Source organism: Stenella coeruleoalba, assembly GCF_951394435.1.
Source record: "Stenella coeruleoalba genome assembly, chromosome: 3".
Taxonomy (NCBI): Eukaryota; Metazoa; Chordata; class Mammalia; order Artiodactyla; family Delphinidae; genus Stenella; species Stenella coeruleoalba.
In genome coordinates, this window is record NC_137148.1 from 7,620,570 (window position 1) to 7,639,839 (window position 19,270).

Below are 19,270 nucleotides of genomic sequence, written 5' to 3' on the forward strand. Positions count from 1 at the left end.
TGTGGGACCGCATTTATTCCACTCACTTTCTAAACTAACAGTCAAATGTAGGTTCTTCATGGAATGCTTTAAGATTTTAATATTTCATCTAATACAGATACTCAGAATCCAAACTGATTTGGTCTGAGATGGGGTCTGGGTGATATATATATTTTTCAAAGTCCCCAGATAATCCTAATATGCAGCCAGAACTAATAATCTCCTGGATTGTCAGGAAAAACAGACCTCCCCAAAAAGCTGTAGGAAATTATTCTTCTGCCCTTTTAGCGCTGAAGGACATCCAACCTTCCAAAAGCAGAGAAGTCTTTTAATGTGTAGTCAGCCTGGATCATCTGGGTAAAGACAGATTTTATAAATTAATATTTCATTAGTTGGGGTTAAAAGTAGTTTAATCATTATCACATGTTTCGCTAGTTTATATTTTTGTATAGCTTTATTTTATTATGTTAATGTTTGTATCCATATTAAATGGGCCTTTCAGCTTTGTGCTAACTGGAAATTATATATATGTGCAATTATACACATGTATGTTTATATTTACATGAATGTGAGTAGATATTAGACATATATATGTGTGTGTGTATATATATATATATACACATATATATATACATATGGAGAGAGAGCAGGAGATTTCATGGGATCATGAATACTGAAATACGTCTTTCAGGCATCTTCTAGCTGTGTTCATGCTAATAGTCAGCAGTTCATTGTAGAAAAACCTTGTTTTATGCAAGGAAGAATGGAATATGGTGTGCTGTAGAGAAAGCGAGCTTAATATAACAGTAAACCGATCATCAACAGAACAGGTTATCAACTCCTTGTAAATGAAAAACCTGATCGATTTTCCTTGGCACACACTTCTTATTGTCCATGGAAATACTTGTAAAAGTTGTCCACGGCGTCATAGAATCATCACAAAGCTGGCTGGTCTTGTCTTGGCCTCCACACAAGAGGCTGTGGCATCTGATCACACAGGAGCGTGTTATGGGGTTCTCCCCAGAGGTCGTCTGCAGTCTCAGTACAATGAAACGCTCTCCTTCAAGTAGTGATCGCGCTCAGCACATCTGGGGACACAGGGGCCACTGAGGCTACACAAAGAAAAATGCCACTAAATTGTTTCCTAAATGGTGGAATTTATTTCAGTGCTAACTTACAATGGAATGAGATAAACTATTTACATAAAGCTTACGTACAAAAAATATAATACAATTTTTACTGTACATAATCAGGATTCTCTTATTTTGTCCCCCAAATGTTGGCAGATAGAGATGAAGAGGGGGCTGGTACGGAAGGAAGCTTGGGGGACTGTTGGCAATACTCGGGATCATCCTTCATGAATTTATTATTCATAAAAGATGCAGAGGTTTGGGTTATAGAACCTGGCAACTCGCCAAGAGCAGGGAGTGAGCGGGACACTTTCACTTTGGGGATACCAGTTCAAAAATATGCCTGTTTTCCTCTGAGTTGAGGCTGGGAGCCCGTGAGAGTTGGTTTCTGCTGACTGGTTGGGAGACACCTGCCCGCCCCTTCCCTGAACTTATGACATTGATCCAGGGCAGCGGGCAATGGGCGCCCTGCCTGCACTGCCTCAGATGGTGTCTTAAACTGATTTTGAAAACAATATATCTACCAGGTGTCATTAAACAACTTTTGTAGATATAGACCTGGACAGCTCTCAAGTGAGCATTTAAGACCAGTGAATTGATAAACAGAAAAAAATGAAGACCACTGGAAATCGGTATTACACATTTTTAACAACAAGGTTTCCAGTGAAACCTTGAAAGTCAAATGTAAGGGCTGAAAAACTCCCATCCCCCATTGGTCCTGAGGGGGAATACCCAGAAATCCACAAGCATTCCAACAGGGCAACCAAAGCTCTGTTTTTCTCATTCCAATAAACGGGAGACAGTGCTACCTCATTCTAAGAAAGCTCCATTATGATTAATATATATGGTCTTTTAAAAATTAATTTCAAGATCAGTAACTTTCTGTAAGTTTACCAAGGGGTCAAGGTGGCTTCGGGAAAAGGTTCCATGAAAAAAAAAAAGAAATAATCCCAAATAAGTTTATTTTGTATCACAAAACAGCAACAGCAAATTAACACAGAATGAGGCATTTAACATTTCATAACATCTTCAAAAGTCACATCAAGTGGCATAACACACAAATTTAGTTACACACTTTTGAAGAATCTTACATTGGACTGAGTTTGTGCACTTCCCTTGCAGACAGTGTAGAATTTTGGTGGTGGATGTAGGTGCTTGTGTTGAAGGTTCATAGTGTGCTTTCTCCCAAAGTGCAGAAGTTCAAGTCTGATTTTGGCCAACAGTCATGGTACAGGGGAAAAGGAATCAAATTTAGCAGAGAAAACACTGTTAACTTTCTTAACCCAGACTAAGAATGAAAACTTTGTGAACTTATGAAGCAAGTTTGACATTGAGTTCAAACAAACAGCAGGCCATATTCTAGGTGGTTCTCATTCCACTCACCATATCTGTGCCAGTCATCACCAGCCTATGTCTGATTTTCCTGTATCTACAGACTTGCCTGAAGACAGACAGTAACAAAACCCTCTAACTTCTATAGGCATCCTATTGACATTCCTACTACAGAACGAATGTTAAGGTGTTTTTTGGAAAATGTAAAATTAAAGTGATGTCAGTTTCTGGAAGGCTGGGTTCACCTAAATTCTGAACACATCGTGGCACCCATTCTGGCATCATAGCCGCAGTGCGGGTGGAAATCATATCTGACGATGATGTGCTTCTTGTTCATTTTCTATTCCTGAGTTCAAAGAGGCATATAAGAATGATTTTTTTCAAAGTATAGCCAATCAGTCCTCTGCTTTCAACCAATAATATCCAGATGAAATGATAAATCATTATCTTAAACAAGGCACTGGCAACTTTTAATAGGAAATTAAACCATCTGCACTTACTAATCAGGCTCTTTCTTAGTGACATGTGAGGAGGATAGTTTGGATTTTCTGAAATCCAGATTTTGCTCTCCAGCTTGTATTTATCTAAAATGGGGATCATTTTGAACTATAATATTTGGGCCATTTTTGGCATTAAGTTGCCAAAAATCTGAGAAAGTACAGGATCGTGTTTGAACTGCTGGCCTCAGATTTCTGACTGATATGCAAGGAGTGGAATGAATTCTATTGCCCATCCAACACGTTAGTTTAAGAAATACCATAGAGTGGTTTTCTATCTCAATTTTTCTCCCTTCTGGTCTTAAAGTATATTTCTCTAGTTACTGTCATCATGGCAACAAAGTAAAACATGTTTGCCTGAATGAAAATTGGTACTGAATCATGGGAAACAAGCTTGATAGCTTTTTTTCTTTTCTATGGCAAAACTAATATGGTCTTTTGAAAATACTATATGAGACACCTTTCACTAGGAACAGTACATTCATGTCAGGCTCTGATTTTGGTTTTGATGATGCTCTTAGACCCTTTGCAATGTGAACTTACATTTTCAAAAGAGAACAGGTCGCCATTCTTAACGCTTCTGAAACATGTACCAAATTTTTGATGATGCAACATATGATCATTAAAAAAATCCCACTTTGATCCATCTGCTACAAAAATATCTATAACACATCTTTAACATAAAACCATAAAGAAGATTATGGAATAGTCATTTTAAAAATCCCTGCCAATGGTCCAACTTTACGTCTTGTTCATTACTTTTCAATTTCCAAAAGAGAAAATAAGCAAGGATGAAAGCAATATATTTTCTTGTGTTTTATCAGGTTATCAAAATGGATAACCAGAATGCATTGGTTCTGTATTTATAGAGTTACAAAACATCTTTAAATCAACTAATATTAATGACTTCAATAGGAGAGAACAGCAGAAATAAATTCCACAACGGCCACTGGTCTCCAAATATTTTATCCTACATGGTAATACACTTGAAATATTTGGCATTCCCTTTTGTACATTTCTCAGGCCAAGATGAATGTTCTCCCACTTCACACCCATTGATCAGAATGGCTTTCTAGTGTCTGATAATAGTTAAGGATAGGTAATCAGAGGTAATCAATTTTGGTAATGTCATGTCAACATGAATCACCAAGCCAACATAAATTACCATGAAATGATAGAAACAGTAGAAGGAATACATGTGCTGGGCATGGCCAATGAGATCTGGGTACTCCAATTTGCATCATCTTAAAAAATAAGAGCAGAGAGTTTGTATATGAGTAGATTTAAGGTTAGTGTTTTAATTCCCTGCCTTCACGGACAAGGATTATTGGAGCTGTGAGATTTAAGCACAGCCCTGCCACATGGAGAGCAGACTCAGTGCTTGGCATCCACTACTGCTACCCTACCTGTTGCCTCTGGATAGATGTTCCAGAGTCACTTTCTGAAACAGAAAGATAGAATTAAATATAGTTACCCCAAAATGCCACACATAAGAAAACTCCACTGAAATATAAAAGACACCCTGGGGCTAAGGAAAGTTGATGCCCGCAGGGCTAAGTCAATGCTGAAATTGGTTTGACAGTGTTGGGGTAATGGACATGATTGATTCTAAAAGTTAGGGAAATCTCATAAAGGGGCACTGGGATATTTGTAAATTCAGACACTAAGGAGGCTGCATCTCCAATGTGCATTAAGGACGTGTTTACACAAAATGACTAGCTGAACGCAGACCTGATATATTTTTTAATAAAATCTCCTTTGATCTGTGGTTACACAAACAGCATCCCTTCAGGTAGCCCCTGGGATTCCCCTGCTGAGACTTTGTCCATAACTTGAAAGGCATCTGACTCACGAACTCTCTCAAAGTCTCCAGTGGGAACTCTCACCACACAGGCTTTGATTCTCATTAATTTCACCCTTTTGCAAATAAATAAGGAAATAGAGGCACCTTCGCCTGCACTCTGGGCAGTTGATCCCGCAAGATCCAGGGATCAGCCCACAGGACTGCGCAAGCGGATCGTGGGTCCCCACCTGGGACTGTCCAGGACACTCGGCTGGGAGGGACCAGGTCCCCTTCTTTTCAAGGTCACCTTCTCCCACATTCGCTTCCTTTCTCTTTGCATCACTGGTGAGTCAATGGGGCCAGACCCGTGTCTCATGCCGTTCCCATGGGCTGAACCCTCCTGGGGACAGAGGCTTCTTCACGGCAGGGGGCCCTCACGTCCACTCGCCCTTTATTCCTCTCAGTTCCTTTAAAATCTCTGCCCACCCTTGACACACACAGGGAACCCTCTTTTTTCCCGGTATTAATGCTGATTCTAGTCAGAATCTATAGGCTTAGTGAAATGTCTCTGAAGGAGAAGGGAAGTTCAGAACCTCCCATAAGCGTCCAGGGACAGCAGCACAGAAACATGCCTAAAGCGAGTCAGACAACTGGGTAAGGAAACACCCAAGTCTGGGGATGCTGGGTCTTCACGCAACAGAGGCTGATCCTGTGCCCCCCAGAGCACCTCAGAATTCACAGGAGTCCATCTCATTCAGGGTGACAAAGCCCTCAGTGTCATCAAAGCCATCATCTTCAGAGCTATTTGGGGAAGGTCACCCCCTATGCAGCGAGCAGGGATTCTGTGGCACTGCAGGGTTGATATTAACAGTGACTAATCTAGTCTAGAGAAAGCACTGAGCACGGGGAATCACTTCCAAAGAACTTAAATGTGAGATTAAAGCCAGTTTCCTAATGAAAACCAGCCAAACTTCAATTGTACCCAGAAATAACCCTAGAAATTAAACTGTGATTAATGTCATTTGATGTTAGGCTCAGAGAGATGCAATTTAAAAATATTAGTCTCTATCTGTACCGCTTGAACCAGAACGAAAGGAAGGAAGGAAGGAAGGAAGGAAGGAAAGAAGGGAGGCAGGGAAAAGATAAAGAGAATGAAGAAATCACACAGTAATTTAAAAGGTGACAAATGTTGGCAGGAATCCCAGCCATCCCAACCTAAGGAAGAGGTGCTTTATGAAGGTTCCAGCAGAAGTGGTAGGTACCAATGTGAAAGCCCATCACATGGCGGCTTGATGAGGGCTACGGAGGGGAAGCATAAACACATAAGCAACAGCTCTACACTGATGGGAAAACAAAAGTTATTCCATAGATTCTTAAAATACTTGGATTATAGCTAAAACTAAACAAACTGATATCCTGTTAAGTAAGAAGGCGGGATGGAGGGAGGGAAAGAGGACGAGAGGGAGAGGAGAACAATTTTCTTTTGAATAGAGTGTCAGGGAACAAAAATGAGTGAATTTCTTTGCAGTGATAATTGTAAAGATTTATGTAATCAACAACATGAAAATTCCGTTGTAGGGAAGGGTGGTTTCCCTAGTCATTGCACAAGATTGATTAAAGACCAACTTTGATGTCATTTGGGAAGCATTTCCCATCAAGTCCAGTGATACTTCTTTGAAATATCAGTATCCTCTTTCCTAGGGGAAAGAGAATGAACTTTTAAGCCTTGAAAATATTGCGGGGGAGGAATTAAAAAACCGGCTAAAATATGCTACACAAATGAGGACATTTTTCTTATAGGAAAGTGATGAGACGGGTTGAAGCATCCAATGAAAATCCAACCCAAGGAAAATTAGAAAACTATCTGGCTAAATTTCACTTCCTAAGTGTGGACTTTGCGTAGAAACAGAGCAATCTCAGACAGCATACAAGGAATACGGGAGATGTAGCATGAACTTCCCACTGGAAAGACCCGGAAAATCATTCATTTGAAATCTATCAGACCTCCCAGAGCCCAAATGCAATTTAGACTTTAATTTTAGCAGAGCCGTTTCTGAAAATTTGGGCATATAAGAATATTTTGAACTCATCAACATTCATTACTAAACATAGGATTTTTTCAAATCTTTAAATTGGATAGGGTGAAAACCTAACCAACCTGTGTAGGCTAAAAGTCTGTGTCCCTCAATGCCCACACTGTAAGTTTTCCCAGATCTGAAGTTTCATTTATCAATAAGAACATGTCTTTATGTCCACCCAGGCCTTTATCATGACACCCAGAGGCATAAAATGAATCATTTCAATCTTGTTCTTACTTTCAATAATTATTCAACCAACTGCCATATGTTATGCATCAGTTTTTTGCGAGTAATCTACCCTGTTTTTTGTTTTTTTTTTCTCCTGGGGACCCCTCTGGATAGTATCATAACACCCTGAAATGCTTACGAATGATCGAAGCTCAGAACCATGGAACCATTAAAATCCTTACTTGCCAACACCCTGACCTCTCAAGGTACTTCTTGAAATGCTGCTGCCCCCATGCAGGGAGAAGTGGGAGTGGATGGATGGCAAAGCAGCAGTGAGATCAAAAACAAGAGGCACCAGAGCTGAACATCTCCTCACCTGAACTAGAGGAAGCAAATGACAGCTTGGTACTTGGGGAGCACTTCAATATGTACAGCAACAAGCTGCAGAAAGCCAGCTTTACACATCATTAATGCTCTTGGTAGGGGCTGATGGCCATACATTAGTTCTATCAGGGAGACGGAAAATAAAAAAGTTGCTTTTCATTAAATGTCATGTTTTTCAATACTTTCTGTAACAAGGAAAATAAAAAAAAAGTTGTCTTCAATTATATTTCAGTCCTTTCAATACTTTCTTCATCAGTATCATGAATGTTCAAGATTTTTCTTTGCAGAGAGAGGGGAGGTGTAGAGTCTGTTATCCAAATGCTAAACAAGTGGTTATTTTACAGAGTGGTTCTTTAGGATGTTACTGTGGACCAGACAGGTGGGCTACCAGGCCGATGCGCGACAAGGAGCTCCCTGAAATGCCATGAAATCCACAAGTCAGAATAAGGCGAGCTTCACGACAGCATGTAGGACACGTTCCCCCTTCATCGTGTCTGTACCTCTGCTCTTTACACTCACCTACCCCAGGGACAATACAGTAATGGCAGCAAGACCAAGGGTAGAGCATCTCACACCTCATACCATCACCTTTGCAGATATAAGCCAGGTTGAATCCCTGGGTGACCTCAGGCAAGAAGCATTCCAAGTCCAAACACACACAGTATCATTCAGATTGAGAAGATGGAGATCCATGGTGAGTCACTGTATGGCCACATTCAGATTCTTCATTTTATCAATACTATAAACCGTGCGGAGGTGGGGAGGCTCTCATATAAAGTGCCTAATTTCTTGAATTAAAACATCATGAAGATTTATGCTCAAGGTCAAGAAGATGTTCACATTTCTAAAGACCCCTTCCATTGTGGGTGGTACAGTTATGAAAAAGCTCAAGAAAACAACTGACTTGTTAGAAAAATGGACTGAACACAATAAAAAAAACCCTGCACACCATGGCTCATTAAACAATGATCAAGAATTGTAGACCAGATTTTCATGATTAGATTTTTGTTGCTTTTAAGAATGTGTCTTTTTGGCAGCAATGGGACACTAGTGGCTTGAAATGCACTTGAGATGTACCCAAACTCCATCTCTGAAGTCTTGGAGACATGGGCAGTCATGGAGCACAGGCCTTGAGGAACTGGGGCAGTTACAGGAAGCCAAAAATAGAAGAACTCTTAGTACTCATCATAGTTATTGAGATCTGTAAAGTAGGCATTAGAATAGGTCTTCCCAGTGAGATGTGGGTTGAAGTATTTGTTTCTTTCCTCTAAGATCAAGTTGTTTTTGTTAAATGCCTGTAAAAAATGAAATAGAAGATTTAGGAATATTCAGTAAGTAGTATTTCAGAAAGAGAATATAGTTAGGAGACAATTACAGTTGACCCTTGAACAATGTGAGTGTTAGGGGCACTGACCCTCCTCGAAGTGGAAAACCAGAGTATAACTTACAGTCTTCCCTCCAGATCCGTGGTTCCTCCATATCTGAGGTTCCCCTGTACCCTCAGTGCTGCATCCTGGATACAACCAACCTCTGATCGTGTAGTACTGTAGTATTTAATACAGTAAGTTCCTACATACGAACCTTCAAGTCGCAAACTTTCAAAGATGCAAACACGCATTCCCATGTCCAATCACATAAGTTAGTTCACGTGTCTGGCGTACATTGTCACATGTGTGCATCCTCTACAAGTGGTTGTGCTTTTGTGTACTTTACTGTACAGTACTGTATAGAGTACAGTGGTACATCTTTATTTCTTGCCTGTTCACCCGATGCCAGCCCCTGGATGCCAGCTGTTGTACTGTACTACTGTACTTTTCAAGGTACTATACTGTAAGATTCAAGTATTTTCTTTACTTTTTGTGTTTGTTTGTTTTTTATGTATTATTTGTGTGAAAAGTATTATAAACCTATTATAGTACAGTACTATATAGCCGATTGTGTTACTTGGGTACCTAGGCTAACATTGTTGGACTTTCGAACAAACTGGACTTACGAAGCACTCTCAGAACAGAACTCGTTCGTATGTAGGGGACTTACTGTATTGAAAAAATCTGCATATAAGTAGACCCGCACAGTTCAGTATTGTTCAAGAGCCCACTGTATGTGGAATTCGAGCTCTCTCCTAAGGCTCCATTATTTTAAGATGTGTTTTCTCACTTCTCACTTGCTTCCTCACATCATTTGCTGAGGACTTGCCTGGTAACTAGAATGAGGCTGGTAGGCTTTTAGACCAGACTGCTTCTGAGCTTTACTCAGAAAGTCTACTTTTGAACTTTAGTCAGGAAGTTTCCAAGTGTTAGAAAACCTAAATCAAAATCTCCCAGAAACCTAAAACTCTAGTGATTTCAAATTCATAAACGCTTTGAATATTACCACTTATAACTGGATAGGTGTTTAAGCAGCTTTTGGATTGTCGTTGGTAAGAGATTTTGAAGGAAAATATTTAAATAAATGCACGGGATTCTTAGTTTCTCTTCATTTTCTACACTTGTTGGAAGGTGACTACCGTGGCCATTTCTGACACAGATGCTCTTCCTCATTAACAGTCATGAAAGTTACCCGTACTTTTAAAAAGCTGAACTGTCCGAGAAAGAGGGTAACTTTTAAGAGGACCAAAATAAAGATGTGAGGTCGTAGGCACGTCCAAATGCCCAGGACTCGTCTGGGCAAGGAGTCAGAAGACAGTTCTAGAAAGATTCATTAGAGACTAGGCAGCAGTACTTTGCCTTCAGAGCAGCAAGGTTTCTGATGAAGTGCCTACTGGGTCTTCAGTGAGAACAGAAGACCAGCTAAATTATCTTCTGATGCTTGAAGCAGTAGTCACCACAGATAAGCTGATGGGATGGGATCACGTTGAGAGGGGCCACATTCTTGGGTCCTGGAGGTTTCTTCTTGAAGAGTCTTGGTTCTGAGAGGGTGCGTGGGGCGTGTTATTAATTCCTGGTACTTCACTTCCTGGCTCTGTTATCTGATCAGTATAAGGTGCTGATGGACTCTGGATCCTGCTGTAAGTAAGACCCATGAGTAGAAGTGAATTGGCTCCGTCTCTGTGCATGTGGGTGCCTCATGGCGGGGGTGGGGAGGGCAAGTGTGAACACTGCAGCTCCCAGCACACGAGACCTTCCAACCAGTGGCAGTTGTAAGGGCTGAAGATATTCCGTACTCCCACATGGGAAGGAAACTGAATTTCAAAGGAAACCATCATAGCAGAGAGAGGGCATCAAATACTCCCTAAGAATATTAAGGGGAACCACCAACTTAACAGGAATATCAAAATTTAGGTAACTTAATGAAATATTGCCATTTGCAGCAACATGGATGGACCTAGAGATTATCATACTGAGTGAAGTAAGTCAGACAAAGACAAATATCATATGATATCACTTATATCTGGAATCTAAGAAACAATACAAATGAACTTATTTACAAAACAGAAATAGACTCACAGACATAGAAAACAAACTTACAGTTACCAAAGAGGAAAGGTGGGGGAGGGATAAATGAGGAGTATGGGATTAATAGATACACACCATTATATATAAAATAAAAAGCAAGGATTTACTGTATAGCACAGGGAACTAGATTCAGTATCTTGTAATAACCTATAATGAAAAAGAGTCAGAAAAGAATATGTATGTATAACTGAATCACTTTGCTGTACACCAGAAATGAGCACAGTATTGTAAATCAACTATACTGCAATGGAAGAACGAAAGAGAAAAAAAAAACAAGAAAAAAAATGAAAGTAACTTAGCTCATGAGAACTCCCTGCATTCATGTGGGTGGTAGGGGAGGTTGGGTGCAGTAACAAGAGCCTGTGATGTCTTTCCAGCCACATTCCTGACCTCTTGTGTAGACACAGTAAGAACAACAGCCACTATTTGCTGGATGCTGGGTTTCATGTACCTTAGTCCATTTAAACCTCACAACAATGATACAGGAGTACATAGTGTGAACCCATTTTAAAGATGGAGAAACTGAGGTTCAAAGAAGTAAGTAACTTGTACTCTGAACCAGGATGCAAAATGCCTCAAATAAAAACCACTTTTATTTTGCCAGGCAGTGTTCAAGGCATTGTGTATAATTTACCTCACTTTATTCTCATTATCTCCAATTCACCAAGAAAAAAAATGGAGGCTCAGTTAGTATGAATACTTGGGAGAAGTCTACCTGGCTGGTAAGTGACTCATAAACCTAGATCTGTCAGGCTCATCCCTTTTCCACCTTTTCTTCCTTAGAACAAGAAGGAGACTGGTCATTCACTCTAAATTTCTGGGTGAAACACTGGGTTATTAATCACCCACTCAGGAAATTTAACACAATGCATCACCTCCCCCCACCAACTGCACCAGCATCAACATTACACAGAATTGAAGAAACTTCATTATGCTTCAAAGTTATTAGAAGATAGTCTTTATAATAATGTAACAGTTGTTCTCAGGATGCCATCCTGGGGATTCCTATAATGGACCTGTACATGGACATGTATATCTGATTGACCAAACCCCGTCCACATTTCACTGCTCAGCATGTGCAGGTCCTCAGCACGGAGCTCTTCTCTTTGGTGGGACTGCTCTTTGGGTGCTGAGGCACAGTGGAGGCAGATCTGGATGGTGACCAATCACTCGATAGTTTCCAGCATTTTATTTGTTGCCACTTCCATGTCCCATTTTTAACCTACTTCCCAATATGAGAAGCCACCTTTTCACAGGAACAGCGAAGCTTAAAAGGCATGTCAGAAAATGCTTGCTTGCTCCCTTTGTAGCTGTTGAGATGTCTGCCATGTGGCTGACAGGGTCCTGGTGCTCCGGCCGGGTGTCAGGCCTGAGCCTCGGAGGTGGCAGAGCCAATTTCAGGACACTAGACCACCAGAGACCTCCTGGCCCCACGTAATATCAATCGGTGAAAGCTCTCCCAGAGATCTTCATCTCAACGTTAAGACCCAGCTCCACTCAACGACCAGCAAGCTATAGTGCTGGACACCTTATGCCAAACAATTACCAAGCCAGGAACACAACACCAACCACTAGCAGAGGAGCTACCTAAAGTCATAATAAGTTCACAGACACCCCAAAACACACCACCGGATGCGGTCCTGCCCACCAGAAAGAAAAGATCCAGCCTCATCCACCAGAACACAGGCACCAGTCCCCTTGATCAGGAAGCCTACACAAGCCACTGAACCAACCTCACCCACTGGGAGCACACACGAAAAACAATTTGAAATATGAACCTGCAGCCTGAGAAAAGGAGACCCCAAACACAGTAGGTTAAGTAAAATGAGAAGACAGAGAAACACACAGCAGATGAAGGAGCAAGGTAAAAACCCACCAGACCTAACAAATGAAGAGGAAATAGGCAGTCTACCTGAAAAAGAATTCAGAGTAATGATAGTAAAGATGATCCAAAATCTTGGAAATAAAATGGAGAAAATAGAAGAAACATTTAACAAGGACCTAGAAGAACTAAAAAGCAAACAAACAATAATGAACAGCACAATAAATGAAATTAAAAATTCTCTAGAAGGAATCAATAGCAGAATAACTGAGGCAGAAGAACAGATAAGTGACCTGGAAGATAAACTAGTGTAAATAACTACCACAGAGCAGAATAAAGAAAAAAGAATGAAAAGAATTGAGGACAGTCTCAGAGACCTCTGGGAAAACATTAAATGCACCAACATTTGAATTATAGGGGTCCCAGAAGAAGAAGGGAAAAAAAAAAGGGACTGAGAAAATATTTGAAGAGATTATAGTTCCCTAATATGAGAAAGGAAATAGTCAATCAAGTCCAGGAAGCACAGAGAGTCCCATACAGGCTAAATCCAAGTAGAAACACACCAAGACACATACCAATCAAAATATCAAAATTAAATACAAAGAAAAAATATTAAAAAGCAGCAAGGGAAAAGTAACAAGTAATATACAAGGGAATCCCCATAAGGTTAACAGCTGACCTTTCAGCAGAAACTCTGCAAGCCAGAAGGGAAAGGCAGGACATATTTAAAGTGATGAAAGGGAAAAACCTACAACCAAGATTACTCTACCCAGCAAGGATCTCATTCAGATTCAACAGAGAAATTAAAATCTTTACAGACAAGCAAAAGCTAAGAGAATTCAGCACCACCAAGCCAGCTTTACAACAAATGCTAAAGGAACTTCTCTAGGCAGGAAACACAAGAGAAGGAAAAGACCTACAAAAACAAACCCAAAACAATTAAGAAAATGGTAATAGGAACATACATATTGATAACTACCTTAAATGTAAATGGATTAAATGCTCCAACCAAAAGACATAGACTGGCTGAATGGATACAAGAACAAGGCCTATAAGACACTGATGAAAGAAAATTAAAGATGATACAAACAGATGGAAAGTTATACCATGTTTTTGGATTGGAAGAATCAACATTGTGAAAATGACTATACTACCCAAAGCAATCTACAGATTCAATATAATCCCTTTCAAACTACCAATGGCATTTTTCACAAAACTAGAACAAAATATATCACAATTTGTATGGAAACACAAAAGACCCCAAACAGTTAAAGCAATCTTGAGAAAGAAAAACGGAGCTGGAGGAAACAGACTCCCTTACTTCAGACTATACTACAAAGTTACAGTAATCAAGACAGTATGGTACTGGCACAAAATCAGAAATATAGATCAATGGAACAGGATAGAAAGCCCAGAGATAAACCCACGCACATATGGTCACCTTATCTTGATGAAGGTAGCAAGAATATACAATGGAGAAAAGACAGCCTCTTCAATAAGTGATGCTGGGAAAACTGGGCAGCTACATGTAAAAGAATGAAATTATGACTGATTCACTTTGTTATAAAGCAGAAACTAACACACCATTGTAAAGCAATTATACCCCAATAAAGATGTTAAAAAAAAAAAAGAATGAAATTAGAACACTCCCTAACACCATACACAAAAATAAACTCAAAATGGATTAAAGACCTAAATGTAAGGCCAGACACTATAAAACTCTTAGGGGGAAAACATAGGCAGGACACTCTATGACATAAATCACAGCAAGATCCTTTTTGATCCACCTCCTAGAGAAATGGAAATAAAAATAAACAAATGGGACCTAATGAAACGTAAAAGCTTTTACACAGCAAAGGAAAACATAAACAAGATGAAAAGACAACCCTCAGAATGGGAGAAAATATTTGCAAATGAAGCAACTGGCAAAGGATTAATCTCCAAAATATGCAAGCAGCTCATGCAGCTCAATATCAAAAAAACAAACAACAACCCCCAAATGGGCAGAAGACCTAAATAAACATTTCTCCAAAGAAGATATACAGATTGCCAACAAACGCATGATAGGATGCTCAACATCACTAAACATTAGAGAAATGCAAATCAAAGCTACATTGAGGTATCACCTCACACGAGTCAGAATGGCCATCATCAAAAAATCTACAAACAATAAATGCTGGAGAGGGTATGAAGAAAAGGGAACCCTCTTGCACTGTTGGTGGGAATGTAAATTGATGCAGCCACTATGGAGAACAGTACGGAGGGTCCTTAAAAGACTAAAAATAGAAATACCATGCGACTCAGCAACCCCAGTACTGGGCATATACCCTGAGAAAACCATAATTCAAAAAGAGTCATGTAGGGGGCTTCCCTGGTAGCGCAGTGGTTGAGAGTCCGCCTGCCGATGCAGGGGACATGGGTTCGTGCCCTAGTCCGGGAAGATCCCATATGCCGCGGAGCGGCTGGGCCCGTGAGCCATGGCCGCTGAGCCTGTGCGTCTGGAGCCTGTGCTCCACAGAGGGAGAGGCCACAACAATGAGAGGCCTGTGTACCGCAAAAAAAAAAAAAGAGTCATGTACCACAATGTTCATTGCAGCTCTATATACAATAGCCAGGACATGGAAGCAACCTACGTGTCCATCAACAGAAGAATGGATAAAGAAGATGTGGCACATATATACAATGGAATATTACTCAACCATAAAAAGAAACAAAACTGAGTTATTTGTTTTGAGGTGGATGGACCTAGAGACTGTCATACAGAGTGAAGTAAGTCACAAAGAGAAAAACAAATACCATATGCTAACATATATATGGAATCTAAAAAAAAAAAAAAGGTTCTGAAGAACCTAGCGGTAGGACACGAATAAAGACGCAGATGTAGATAATGGACTTGAGGACATGGGGAGGGGGAAGGGTAAGCTGTGACAAAGTGAGAGAGTGGCATGGACATATATACACTACCAAAGGTAAAATAGATAGCTAGTGGGAAGCAGCCGCATAGCACAGGGAGATCAGCTCGGTGCTTTGTGACTGCCTAGAGGGGGGAAATAGGGAGGGTGGGAGGGAGATGCAAGAGGGAGGAGATATGGGGATATATGTATACATATATACAATTATACCCCAATAAAGATGTTAAAAACAAATAAATAAGGCAGGTCATCCAAAGAATTTGAAGAATAGATACATGTATATGTATAACTGAATCACTTTGCTGTGCACCTGAAACTAACACAATGTTGTTAATCAGCTATGCTTCAATATAAAATAAAAATAAAAAAAATAAGAGGAGCCACTTACCTTGTCCCCCACCCTGTCACCTATGCCACCACCACTGAGCTTTGCCGTCAGGGTCCACCTGCCTTCTCTGCACACCTGGCTGCAGCGGAGGCTGCTGACCCCTTACCTTGATGGCCTCCACCGAGTCATACTTGTCCAGTTTGTTGATGTGGTTAGTTATGCTGGTGTTGAGAGGGACAGGCGCAACGGGGTGGATGACGGTGGCATCGTGGGACTGCTGCTGGTACCGCTGGCAGTAGGTGTAGACAAGCAGCGTAAGAAGGCAGCCCAGGATGGAGCTGCTGAGCCCCACGGCGATCATGTGGAACAAGTTGAACTCTGGGAAGACAACGTCAAAAGTGAGGCCACCCTGGAAAAGGACGCACTCCTCCCCAGCTCAGTGGGCTCAGAGGAAAAGAGAAGGACGCCATGGAAAGCTCCACACTCCTTCTAAAACTCAGAAAATCATAGGGCCTTCCTTTGGAATGTCGTGGCCGCCAAGACACTTCTCTGCAGCGAGCTCAGTGTAGTTTAAGTCAACGCTCTTATGGATTATAACCACCGTATAATATGGTGATCTTTTAAAGATCACCAAATACGCTAGCAGAGACACTTTTTTCTTTAAAGGCTTGTAAGAGACCGTTCTTCTGTTTCAAGTGCAGCATGATCTGTGGTCTGGGGGGTTTCTAGGGAACATGTTTTCCGTTTTCCTGAACAGGCTGAGTCCCTGCTTGCAGCCTGGCTGTGTCCTGGGAACAAAGCAAGGATGTATCTAGTACTTCCAATCACTGCTCACCTGCAAGCCCGACTATTTCCCCCTCCTTTATCATTTCATTTTATTTAAAAATGTGTTCTGATTATATCGTTCTTATGTTTTCCATTACGTTTTTTGGAATATGAAGATACACATATTGTATAACATTTGATTGCATGAAAATAAAAGTGCAAAAGGATATACAAGAATAAATCTTTTTTTCTTTCTGAGAGGAAACCACTGTCACCACCTTCTCCTGTGCTCTTCCAGAGACACTCTGTGCACTTGCATGCTATGTGTGCGTGTGGTAAACATTATCCTGGGTACCATTTTTTCACTCACATTGTATTTTGGAGACCTTTTAAAGAAAATGGCTTACTCCAAAGAAACAAAGGATTTGTGTCAAAGGAATATGATCTATTAATGGTCATGAAATGACCCTCTTTTTTTAAAGTGTTTTTTCTATCTAATAGCATCTTTAAGTAATTTTCTTTGAGTTATAAATACACGATGTTGAATAAACAAGCTGACATGGACTCATGTCTCTAAGACAGGATTCGTTTGAGTGACATCAAGGTAGCTTAACCAAGAACTGCTTAATCTCTGACAAAGAGCAACAAAAGAAAAAAAGATATTCATTGTGTGTTGGTAAAACACCTTACAATCAAAATTTTAAGGCTTTCAGGGAATAAAGACAACATCTGAGCCATGACCATGAAGCTGAGATTACTGAAAATCAGGTAAAACAAAACAAGACCTCAATTTTTCTATGCTGTGTTGGCACCGTATAGCTAACCAGTTGCCTAAGGGTTCTTGGCCCTATGTCTCCACTGCACATCCTGGGGATCTGGCTTTTATTCCAAGGTGTCCCCTTCATGCACCACCAGAGGCCTGAGTGACACCCTTGCTCTCCCTGCACCCAAATGGGACCACTGAAGATGCCTGCTGGGCACCCCTGTGGATGCCGGGTGAGACTGCTGGGCCATGTGGGGAGGTTCCCAGGGCTCTCGGGGAGAGAAGACCCGTGAGTTTGTCTACTACACCCAGGTTCTGGGATGTTTTCTCCTTAAACACCTGGGACCCTCCCGAGGACTCTCTGAGCTGTCCTCGCCTCACCTGGGATCCACAGCACAGGTGGAACATCCTTCATCCGTCCCTAAACCCTCTAAGCTTCTCCCTTTAAGCTGTGCCCCTTTGCTGTTCCTGGACACTGTTTTTCGGGGCCCTGGGCCCTGGAAGGCAGATTCGCTCCAGGAGGTGGATGAACACCGCGCGGAGAGGCAGCCTCGTCCTCTGTTCTCTGTGAACCGGAACCAACGTACTCCACCCACGCTGAGACTCCAAACAGGTGACTCCTAACACGCGCCTCAGGTGTCTTCAGCACCTGGAGCTGGATAATCCAGGAGGACGTTACTAGAATATTCCACAGATATCACCCACTCCCTGACATCCACCTCAATTTTTCACCTCTTGATTATCCTCTCACTGGTTTAACAAAGTGAAAGGAATCGCTAAATCTTTGGCTGTTCCTGATTTTGTCTGAAGACTCTAGGGCTGAACCTGGGACAGCTGGATAAAGCATCCAGGGGCCATTCTACCAGCAACGCTAGAAGCTTCTACTCTAACCCTGAAGTTGCCCTCAAGATAAGCAAGAGTGATTTCATACCTGTTGTCATCTCTCGATACTTTAGCCGTTTGGACCCCCCAGGGTCAATGCAGCATATGGATAAAAGTACTTCTGCTGCACTGATAAAATAATATATAGAAGATGTATGGCTCTCTCCCTATGCAGGTACTTTGTTATTAGTCAAATGAATCATTCCTGAAGGTGCCTGGGGAAGGCTGGGGCCAGCTGACATCTTTATGATGATTATACAGTCTTTGTATCTCATGCAACTAAAAATAGCTAAGTCGGAACATTTCCATAGGCCTACATTTTTTCTGCATAAGTGAAAAATCAAGCCTATTAAATCTCTTGAATCTGCTTAGCATGGCTCTTTGCTTTGAATACAATGCTTTTTCCTGTTGATTTTGGTCAGTAAAGCTAGAAGAGAAACCAACTACCCAGCGATTCAACTGGCTGATTTTCTGTGCAAAGTTTGATTCTTCTCAACAGACTGAAAAAAGCATCCCCAAACATCCTTGCTAGGTGATTGTGTTTACCTCTCAGCCCCACAATTAGCCCCATCGGACCTCTTACCCACCTACTCTGCTGTGTCAATGTCAGCAGCCTAAGATCTAAACGATTGGTTCTGAATATTATAGAGTAATTAAAGTGTCTGTGATTGAATCAATAGCACCTCAAGGCTTGATCTGGTGCAGCCTTTGGAACAGCTGGTTCAGACACGCAGAAGCTGCCTTTTAGGATGCAAGCGAGCCTTCGGCACCCTGTCCTCCCGGGTGCTCAAGGCCTTGGCAGGACTCCCGTATCTGAACCCTGAGAAGGCTGGCCGAGGAAAGTGGTTTTTGACCTTGTGTTAGGCCTGGAGGGCATGCTGGCTGCCCCCAGGTTCTGCCTTGACCTCCCTCAGGGCAGGAACACTCTCTACAAGCTCTGCTCCAGTGGTGACCCCGGGTGTTGTCCAAGAGTGTCGCCTGGCCGGGGCTGC

General features: G+C 41.4%; 1 protein-coding gene across 6 annotated transcripts in view; it reads right to left on the minus strand.

The window, feature by feature from the left end:
• Positions 1 to 1,113: 1,113 nt before the first annotated feature.
• The window catches only part of SEMA5A (semaphorin 5A), a 477,874-nt gene continuing 459,717 nt past the window's right edge, over positions 1,114 to 19,270 (minus strand). For all 6 annotated transcript variants that reach the window (XM_079918531.1, XM_079918532.1, XM_079918535.1 and 3 more), the window contains 2 exons: positions 16,035 to 16,246; positions 1,114 to 8,646 (listed from right to left, as the gene is read on the minus strand). In XM_079918531.1, the coding sequence (XP_079774657.1) occupies positions 8,527 to 8,646; positions 16,035 to 16,246 (332 nt within the window). In that variant the 3' untranslated portion in view covers positions 1,114 to 8,526. The remainder of the gene's footprint in view (positions 8,647 to 16,034; positions 16,247 to 19,270) is intronic.